General features: G+C 42.5%; 1 protein-coding gene across 1 annotated transcript in view; it reads right to left on the bottom strand.

The window, feature by feature from the left end:
- Positions 1-2056: 2056 nt before the first annotated feature.
- PCCA (propionyl-CoA carboxylase subunit alpha) overlaps positions 2057-10770 on the bottom strand; it is a 274818-nt gene continuing 266104 nt past the window's right edge. The window contains exons 23-24 of the mRNA XM_031045567.2: positions 5739-5816; positions 2057-2419 (exon numbers count right to left, since the gene is read on the bottom strand). Of these exons, the coding sequence (XP_030901427.2) occupies positions 2351-2419; positions 5739-5816 (147 nt within the window). The 3' untranslated portion in view covers positions 2057-2350. The remainder of the gene's footprint in view (positions 2420-5738; positions 5817-10770) is intronic.

Here is a 10770-nt window from a genome sequence, read left to right as displayed (position 1 = left end):
GAGCCAAAGTACAATGAAACGTACTAAGGATATCATTAAGAACACTACTGTACTTTTGCTTGACTGCCAGCAGCCCTGTGATGGCCAGAGGAGGTCCAGGGTAAGGAATCAGCCTAAACTTTATCAGTAGTAGGCACTGCTGCATCTCATTTACGTGACAGACAGAAAGCTTGTGTTGTTGTGTTAACGAGCAATTTTAAAGTAGAATACTTGTGTCTCTTCGCAATACTTGTTTTTTGTTTAGGGCAACCTGCAGAAGCTGAACTGTGCTCCTTTTGGAAAGGGCAAGATGGCATTAAGGAGATTGGTAGTAAGATCTACAGGGTGTCTGCCTCAGTTTCTCCTATTGCAAAAGCATTAATTTTCCTGAAGGGCAGGTACTACTCACTCTCCTTACTCACCTTGATGGGTTCTGTAAACTAACAAAGCAAGTCCCCGCACTACGTTATTCCCCCTTGGCCATGTGGTACTGTTTGCAGTGTCTCAATAACGTGCAAGATGCCTCTTCAGTCAGAAGTTCCAAGCAGAATCACAAATGTTCCTGGTTAAACATAAATCACCAGCCCTGTCACAGACTGGTTTTGTCCTTCTGGTAAGGCCCAGGTGGCTCTGGCCAGAGGGGGTTTCTCTGGGAAGCAGCATGACTGCACAGCTGAGGCAAGAAAATGAGAGCACGAGCTATGTCAAAAAAACAGCTGTAGAAGGTGAGACCAAAGGCAGGAGCAGCCCAGTGTCCTGGCCCAGCATGGGTGGCAGCAGAGGCCTAGGCAAGAGCACAGGGACAGAGACGATGCTTACAGTGTGCAGGGATTGCAGAGGTATCACTACATCTAGTGAGCTGCAGCTGCTGAATTACTGAGCTAAATCAATTAATGGAAGAAAAAGGCTTTCTTAACCATATGCTAACATTTTGAACCCAGTAAACTTCTGGTATCTTCACCATCCTGTGTTATGGAGCTCCTGAGTGAGCAGTAAAAAAACCACAACCCATGTTTTCTTACCTGTTCTGACCAAGTCACCAGCCCTCTCACTTCTGTTTTAAGTCAGGTATTCAGTCTTCCTCCTCTGCAGACCCTCTCTGGTTTCCCATACTGGATACACTGCTCTTCTAGCCGGATACTGCCTTGGATTATGAACAGTTCTAGTTCTTCACACAGTCTTTAGTAAGAGCCTCTGCACAACAAAAGATCAGGCACTTGGTCCTCCTTTTCTGTAAGTTTAGGAGGAAGGTTGACCAGGGGGACAGCAAATGCCTCCAGCACTACCTTGGGATGGCTAAGGGAATTCAAGGACAGTGCCAGCTCCTTCTGTAAAGACTTGCATCGAGTAATCGCGAATCATAGAATAGTTAGGATTGGAAAGGACCTTAAGATCATCCAGTTCCAACCCCCCTGCAATGGGCAGGGACACCTCACACTAAACCATATCACCCAAGGCTCTGTCCAACCTGGCCTTGAACACTGCCACGGATGGAGCATTCACAACTTCCCTGGGCAACCCATTCCAGTGCCTCACCACCCTCACAGTAAAGAACTTCCTCCTTATATTCAATCTAAACTTCCCTGTTTAAGTTTAAACTCGTTATCACCTGTCCTACCACTACAGGTCCTGATAAAGAATCCCTCCCCAGCCTCCTTGTAAGCCCCCTTCAGATACTGGAAGGCTGCTATGAGGTCTCCATGCAGCCTCTTCTCCAATCAATAAAAATAAAGGGGGAGGGGGGGGGGGGGGAAGGTAGGGATCTGAGTACAGAGCCAACTGTAAATGAAAACATACAGGGAAGTTGGCACTAGCAAAATAAAACATTCAATGTGCGAGTCAAATCTAGTTTATACAAAGGCTTCAAAATATAACAGTAAACCTGATCAGAATTTAGAGCACTGGCTGTACTTGCTCAGAGCTTACACAGAGTGTAGGAAAGCTGCTCAGTTCACTCGGTGGTTATTTTTTCACTCCCACCAACCATTCTGTACTGTTTGGCTGGGGCCTCAAACCAGTGATATTACCACTGAGAAGACAAATCAGATTTGGGCTTTTGTTATGTTTTCTTTTTTGAAAAAGATGCTTTTCCTGTTTTAAAGCAGAAATGGTATTTTATTGATTTTATCTGATCCTGAAAAAATCAAAGAATTACAAAGGTTATGTACAAGTATTTCTGGAAGTAAAAATCTGGGATCTGTTGCCAAGGTTTAACATCTGTGTTTGCTATCTTAACCACTGATTCAATAAATATGTCTCTATAAAACCTTGTGCGTAGGACTGTCCACTTTCTGTGTTGAATTATCTTAATCTTACTTTGTGGATGAAAATAATAAAGGCTTAGCTAATTCAACACCGTGGAGGCAACACGTCATTCCAGTTCCACCAGCAGATCTCCTTCTCCAACGGTATCACCAGCTTTGCAGTGCACAGCTTTCACCTGCAGTACAGAAACAGGAACAGTTTCAAACCTCTCTCAATAGCATGGTTAAATAAATGGTTTGGTTGACATTGCTCATATAGAGTATCACATCTGCATACACAGGGTAAGTGGCCACTGCAACATTATGACCATCATAGGGATCACAGATGCCTGTATGTTGGAAGGGCCTCACGAGGTTGACATCTCAACCTGTAGTGTTCAGAGTCCAGCTGAGCTTTGAGTATCTCTGAGAATGGAGACTCCACAACCTCTCCAGTGCTTGACCAACTCATGTCAAACTCCATCAAGGTATTTAGCCATCTACCACTAGCTGCTTTTCTTATGACTTGGGAGCTGGAAGACCTGAATGTCAGATGGAGATGGCACTTAAAAAGTACCCTTCTTTCACCTGTTTGCACTGCTGTTCGTTTACTACTAAAGCTTAAAATCCTTTATTAGAGGTCAGGCTGACTCTTCAACACTCACATTTGTGTTTCAAGTAAATATTCCAGTATTTCTTGCACTACAGATTTCAAATATAACTGACTTTTGGGACCGAAACCATGAAGTGGGATTCCCTCAATCCCCGGAGCACTAGGATAGATTGATTCAAACTGAACCGGGATCCTTTAACATAACTGAACTTGGCAAAGGCCCACCACTGTCAAACAAATGCAGCTATATCTGAAGACAACTTACATACTCATGTGCAGATTCCTGAATTTTAAAACAGGAAAATCTTACACTATGCCCTCATTTCCTCTATAAAAGGCTGCAACATATCTGAATTCCCTTTCAGCACACTGGAGCTCCAGAAATTACTTAAAGCTGTATAATAGAGTTTACTTGCAATATTAATTCAAAGCTCACACTGAAATGCCCAAATGCTTGTTCAAAACCTTGTTCAGCAGTTAGATCAGTTTAGTCATCTAAACATTACCTTGGACTCCTAAAAGAAACCTGGAGGATACCCAAAATACCAGGCTGTATTCCCCCTGTCCAAGTTACTTTGGTAGCCTAAAGCCACATGAGCTGTAAGCGTAACTCTGGCTCCATAGTATATTCATAACATTACCCAAGAAATGAAGCTGGATACTGTATGTGGGCAAAGACATGATGTACAAGAAAGGGTGTTATTTCTACATCAATAGTAGGCAGCCTACCTGATTCCTCAGCAGTGTGAAAAATATACTACTTCTGTCATTTCTTTATCTACAAAGCAAACACTGTGGCTGACCAGGGCTTCAAACTTCCCAGTGGTTTGTGACATTCTTTGCTCTGACCCACGCACAGCTGTCCCAGAGGAGACTGGAGGCACAACAGTCCCTCCTCATCTTTCCCTCATTTTTAAACCACCTGCAGCTGGAGTGAACTCAAAAGTAGACAAAAACAAACCACTTTTCTCACAATTACAAACAGGAAGATGGGGTTTGATGCAGAAAAGGAATTCAGCCAGGAATGAAAATGGGGACAGCTTCCAGCTGAAGACAAAAGAACTGAGTTTCAAAACATGGTTTCAGGGCATCAAAATGTAGACTACCAGCCAGTGCCAAACAACCCATTCCTGTGGAGGAGCCAAGTTATTTTGGCACTCAGAGTCATGACTTTGCACTGCAGAATAGGATGAATCCTGTTTAGCAGCTTCATCTCTACACAGCCCAAAACTTGTTTGCCTTTTCAAATTCTTAAAATTCTAAATAATCAAATAATTTGCTTATTATTAAAATGCAGACACCAAGGGGACATTGCAAGGTGCATACTGGGCCTACTGAATGGCCATTCACATCCCATTTTGAAGGATTAATAATCCAAACATGGGGTTTACATGGCATCTGTATCGAATGAGTGGGTGATATTTATTAACGGGAGAAGTACAAGCAGAATTTTAAGGAACAGGTCCACAGGTTACAGCACACCCTGATGGGAATGGGAAGGTTAAAGTAAAAAAAGGGAGTGGGTGGGAGAGGGAATGGCATTTTAATTACAAATACTCCCTAGTTAACAGCAGTGAATGCGAAAAGGCAGCAGTAAGGGGTTAAACAAAAGAAGCAAAGATTAAATATTAAATGCTGGGAAATATTAATCAAGTGAGAAAATAAATTATATCTGAATTAATGCATGAAATAAACCCATAAAGTGGCAACGCTAGAGCGACAGGATAAGGTTCATGCTCCCTCTTCTCTGCAATTCTTTCCCTTGAGACCCAATTTTGCACTAGGTACACTGGAAGAGGCAAGCCCTGGGTCCCAACCTCAGCGACGATGTTAGTGCTGTGCCAAATAAGCCTTTCCTGTAAACACACAAACAGTCCTTGGCATAAGAGAGCCATCCTGAGATCTCAGCGAATCTTGCCAGTGGCCGACCTTGTCCCTGCCCTGGAGAGCCAGGCTCCTTGCTGCCTCCCTCTGGGATAAAGGATCTTGCACTGGGATTTGTTCTGCTGTTTTTAATAGCAAAATGGCAGTGCTTCTAGGAGAGCAGAGGGGCTTGCCCCCAGGGAAAGAAGGGCTGGGACAGGTGAGGAAATACTACACAGAAGAGAATTCATAATCCAGATCCAGACCCTGCTCTCCATTTGAAAAAGATGGATCAGGGGCCCATATCTAAGTGATGGTTTCAGGCTGTGAATTATAACCTGGCACAGGGATACTCTGAGGCCCTCACATGGGGGCTGACAATCCCCAAACCAGATGGAATTTAAGGCATATCCTTATCATGTAATCTTGAACAGTTCCCTGCCCAGGCCACTGGTTTTGGTACACCCTGAACTGCAGGAGAGTCCCAGGACAGGCCTGCAACCATGATCCCTCAGAAACAAGGGATCACAATACACAGCCTTGCAAAGCTTAACATATATTCAGATCTAGGCTTCACAATAAACAAATTGCTTCATTCACCTTCCTGCAAAAGCAGTTTCTATGCCTCATTCTGAGTGGGTTTTTTAATGTCAAATTGTTTGCCATTAATGAATTAGCTGACAAAGAGACCTCCTTTCAGTGGCTCTCTGGAAAGATGGAACGTGAAGAACCAGTCTTCAACACCTTTCAGTTCAACTTAGCACTGTAACAGAATCATAGATAACAAACCATTTAGGGAAGAAAGACTTATCTGAATTTCTGAAGCCACTAAACTATTTACTGCTGTGCTATCTAAGGCTCAGAACTACTTAACAGCATTCACAGCAGATCCAAATGTTAAAAATTAATGACAACTCACTTTGAGAGACTTACAACAATCAGACTTAATTCCTTAACAACCAGAATCCTCCTTTCTTCCTTTTAAATCCTATCCTACTTGACAAGTTGCATACGGTTTTAAGAGACCCAAGGTAGCTTACCTTGCCTGCTTTAGCAGCGGTCATACTGTTCTGCATTTTCATTGCTTCAATTACACAAATCTCATGACCTTCTGAAACCTGGTAAAATTCAAGTGGTACAAAATGAGGATAGAGGGTTTAAAAGGCACTCAGTGTGTATGATTCTTCTGGAAAATAAAGGGATTACTTCATTAAATGCTGTAAAGACTCCAATGGTGTAAGTCAAGGTAGCCAGCTACACAGTCATGATACAGACCACAATCATGAAAGACAATTGCTTTCACCAAAACCAGCAGAAAAATGGGAAAAAACAAATCACCTACTTAAAACTATCACCCCAGACAAACCATACACCCACCACAGAACAACATCAATTAAATCCAGAGCAAAATTTGATTTGTGCAGGTTTGGCTGGGAAGCCTTTGCTTTGCTTCCCTGGTGCAGATCCCGCAGATACTAATCCTGGTTCAGGAGCCAAAAGTTCCTTGGCAGGTGTCTGAGGAGCATGTGCTGGAAGCTCCAGTATTACCCAATGTGCTAATGCTGAGCAGAAAGTCACACCTCTGCACATGGCAGCATCCAGATGACAGCTGATGACTTCAGACTAATGGAACAGAGCACGCCTGCAAGGAGCCACCACCTCTCATCCACAGGGAGGGATCGCGGAGGCAAAACCATCCTTTTCACCACGGCTCTTAAAAGGAAACACACAAGTTTCCTCTTTCTGCTGGCTTGTGCTCTGCGAACAGGCATGCAGAAGCTCCAGGTCACCAGTAACCAACTGGGCTGCTCTGCTGAGCTCCCTGTGTGTCCCAGTCAGATCCTCCTTTCAAGGACTGCATTGTGCAGAGGAAACAGCCACATGAACCTTTACAGCGGGGGGAGCCACCTATACATGAGGCAAAAACCACAGGACTCAGGATTTATCCTTCATGTAACTCAGTGATCAGCCAGTCATCCCATGAAGATGATGGATATCAGAGAGGGAAGGGCACAGGGCCCTCCATGCCAGTATTTCACTAGGACTTCTGCAGGTACACCTTTTCTAGGGTGACTGGCTCCAAGTGCCCACTGCAAGTCTTTTCATTGGGGTTTAGCAGATGTAGCCTGCCATTCACTCATTATCCCAGCAAATTTGGGATGCTTTCATTCTGATGTTAAAGTTTCATTAAAGAGGGTCATTTGAGACCTGCAGAGATCTGGTTTGTTACCAGAATTTGCAACTTGTCTTTTTATTATATGTGCCAGTGCCCTCAAAAATCTCTTTGTTTATATACATACATATAGATACATTTCTCTAATATATGTAAAATGAGTAATACATATTTAGGGACAAGTGTGTACCACCTTGGAGGAATATACTGTCCAACAGGAAGCTGTGAAGTCAGACATCAAATGCACATTCTGAAAATCAAAAGCTTTTTTGATAAAGCATGCACCAGCAATGACTGAAAAGCATTGGTACCTGCCTATGGATTCAGAGCAAGACTGAAGAACAGACATTATGTTAAAAGGTGCTTATGCACCCTTTCTTCAGCCGACTGCCAACAGCAATATGACTGGCTTTTGGGGGTAAATAAGGAAAGTGTTTGCTCTGGGAACATGCTGTACTAACCGGATACAGGGAATAAGCAACACCCAACACTTCACCTGCAGAAATTCCATCCTGAGCTTCAGGTGAGCGCATTTAAGTCATTAGCAGTGTCAAATTCAGTGAATAGTACCAGAGATTTATTCTTTGTCTCCAGTTACTTCCCCTCTATTCCCTTTCCCCATCTTTTGTCTCCTTTCTTTCACACCTGCTGCTCTGCCTGTAGCCTTGTCCCGGTAGCTTGCTCTTTCCTTCCTTGCTTCTTTTCCTCCTTCTCCCTCACTGCTCAGGTTTTCTTCCATCTGCTCTGAACTTCTCAGACATTTCTGGGGTTAAGAGGCAGCTATGAGTATCTACTTCTGTTAAAAAACAACAACAACACCACCACTAATAAAATAAAAGGCCTGTTGGAGTTTTGAGGGTTTTTTAATAGCCTCTTCCAGAAACAAATCTGACACCCTCTGGTTAAACTCAGCTATCAGAGCACCAAGAACATGGGCCTCTAAGGTTTGCTGAAGATTGAGATGCTAAGGAGTGCAGATCTGAAATGAGTGGCCTAATTTCAAGGGCACAAGAAAACCTTCTTGAGCCCCAGTGCAATTCAGCTGTAACACAGCTTCATCAGGTGGATGGTGGGCAAGTGAATCAGTTAGCTACTACCTAAACATAGTTCTGAAAATACATCTGCTGGGAAAGTATGGAACTGCCTCTAGATCTGGCACTAAAATGCCAGGAAGTATTAAGTGGTTGTGGGATGACAATGTCCATGAATCTGAATTTCCCCTCATGTTCCCCCCCTTTCTCAAAAACAAAGTTTTTGTGTTCTACATAATACCTGCTGGGCTGATGACAAAGGAAGCAATGCCTGGGAGGAAATACCTCTCCCCAACCCACAAAATATATAGACAAAGCATCCAGTTAATATCTAGTCTTACTAATTTGGAAGGAAGGAGCCACTTTCCACAGGTACCATGTGTGAAAATGCTGTGTCAGCACTTCTGATGATGTGCAATTTGTTGAAAATTGCCTTGGTGAAAGTGTCACTTAAGCACAGAAGTTCAATTACTGTTCTTATGTTAAACCTTTACAGCTCCCCTCATTGTGTTGCAAAGCCACAAATCCTAAAATTAGGCACTTGTATCTCTCTTTTCTCTTTTTCAGTCTTTTGGGCATTGTCCAATTTCTTTCATTCCACAATTGCACATATCCTTTTGCCTGTTATTTAGCCTGCAAATTAAAACCACAGCGATGTGTACAAGTTCCTGCTTTCTAACCTATTTAAGGATTTATCTGGACGATTTTTAATGTAGCATGTTCATCATATGATTTGTTTCTTTCAGTAGATGGTAAACCAGTGTAAACCACCATCTATACATTTCAATTTAGAGAGGTCTCAGTCATGACCTGAATCTGTCAAAACAGGCTAATAAAATCAAACAAAACATCTGATTGATTGGAACCGAGTGAAATAAAAGGACTCCTTTTCTTAAAAGAAATTAAACTCAGGTATCTCTCTCACAGAGCTGTGCTACAGACAGATCTACTCTAACACTGCTTGGAACAGTGAAATAAATGAGTGATTAACTGTTAGACCTGCAGTCTGTATTTTAGTGGCTTGTTTCTGCGTGGCGCAGTTCAAAGTAGCTGTTCAGTTTTGTTCTCCACAGAGTGAAAAGGAACAATAAAAAGGAAAAAAGAAAGAAAAAGAGGAGGAAAAGAAATCATTGAACAGGAGGGTTCTTAAGATCTCGATGTTGCTAACATCGATGATGTGACTTTGGGAACACTCAATAGCACTGTGTGAATAACACAGGGACTGTGTGGTGGTTGTTATCTGCTCTGGACAAAAGGTTACACATGGGACAAGGAACTGTGTCCAGTCATTTCCCGACCAAGCAACTCACAACATGGGGTGGAAGCAGAATTTGAGAAGCAGCAACCCCAAACAGTTTTCATTTCAGCATAAAGACAAACTACCCTTACAGATAGGACCCTTTAAACCTCAGAAACAGCAACAGAGAGCACACACCCCAGGGCATCACTACCATGGGATGGATCTTCGTAAATATGGTACACTTTCATCAGACTTTCGTGCATCATCTGATACAGACTTAATGATTGTGACAGGACATCTTCAATGTTAGGCTTACAAAATGGTCACAAGCCCCGCAAGTCTTTCTGATAAACCCAATAGGCGCTGATGTATTTCCCCACTCTCTGTCTAATTGGTGTAAAGTTTGCAGATCTGAATCTCCTATCTTTTATCCAGCTTGCTGCGTCCTCTCCTTTGACATGAGGTCAGGGTTCACATTCACATCCGATTATCGAAGTGGCACTCATTAACCGGCAGCCTGCCTCGCACCAAAATGAGTTCGCTGGAAGGGGAACTCGGCCCATTTACTCAGCAGATTTCAGCATTTTAAGGAGGCCTGAATGTCACACAGTGTTGCTACGTTTTGAGGAGTTTCAGACATCTCCAGCTGATGATTAATTGTGAGTGATGGGAAATAAAATCCAGTAAAGCCAGCTGCTTGCCATGGTCGGCAAAATTACTATAATGGATATAGGCTGCCAATTTTCCAGTTTTACTGGCAAGTCTTCCAAGTGTAATTAAGGGAAGTTATAAATGATATGGAAATCTATCAAGTCCCATTTATTTTCAGAGGACTCTTTCCCCTGAGACTTTTATCTTCAAGCTTATAGTTTGCTTTGTTGTGCTAATGATTTAAACCACTTCTTATTTCTGATTAAAACCCCCAATATGCTTCATAAGAAGTTAGATCCACTTTATTCAGAAGGATTTAAAGAAACAGAAACCTTTTTCAAAGTTGTGTTTGTAACCATGCTGAGCTCTCGCTTCCTCTGTGGAGGCGTAACAGAGCATCCTCCATCTTAGGCACCTTGTTACCATTTGGATTTCTGCTTCCAACAGATTTTGGGGATTGGGAAAGATCTGAGGGGGGGAAAGAAGGGAAAAGAGGGAATTAAAAAAATAAAATTTAAAAATACACCATCAACAAAACCCCAACTTCCCTCTAAATCCTCCAAAAACAAAGATCGTAGGTGCTGCCTTTAAACACTAGGCATTTAGCACAGGGTGGTGTTGCTCACTAATGCTGTTTGATTTGGAATAAAAGCATGAAAATGATGTGCAAAGGCCTAAAATTGGAGATGTAAAGGATGACTGCACAGTATTCCATTTCTCAATTTCATCCTTCAGAGCCACAAAATGGGGGTGATACAGTTACTGGATGAGATTTACAGTAACAGCTGTGGTCTTCCCACACAAGGGAGGACCTTCTAATGGGCTAAGGTCTGTTTTGAACAGACGGGGAGTAGCAAAACAAGGTTCCCTATTAAGGGTGTGCAGTAATATTCCTGATAAAGAAAATGAGTAGTGGTAGTCAGATTGCTTTAAAAGACCTAAATCTCCTTTCATTGTCAAAAAAGAAAAAAAAAAAA

Source organism: Melopsittacus undulatus, chromosome 2 (assembly GCF_012275295.1).
Source record: "Melopsittacus undulatus isolate bMelUnd1 chromosome 2, bMelUnd1.mat.Z, whole genome shotgun sequence".
In the NCBI taxonomy this organism is placed as follows: domain Eukaryota; kingdom Metazoa; phylum Chordata; class Aves; order Psittaciformes; family Psittaculidae; genus Melopsittacus; species Melopsittacus undulatus.
This window is presented reverse-complemented; position numbering and strand designations above follow the sequence as displayed.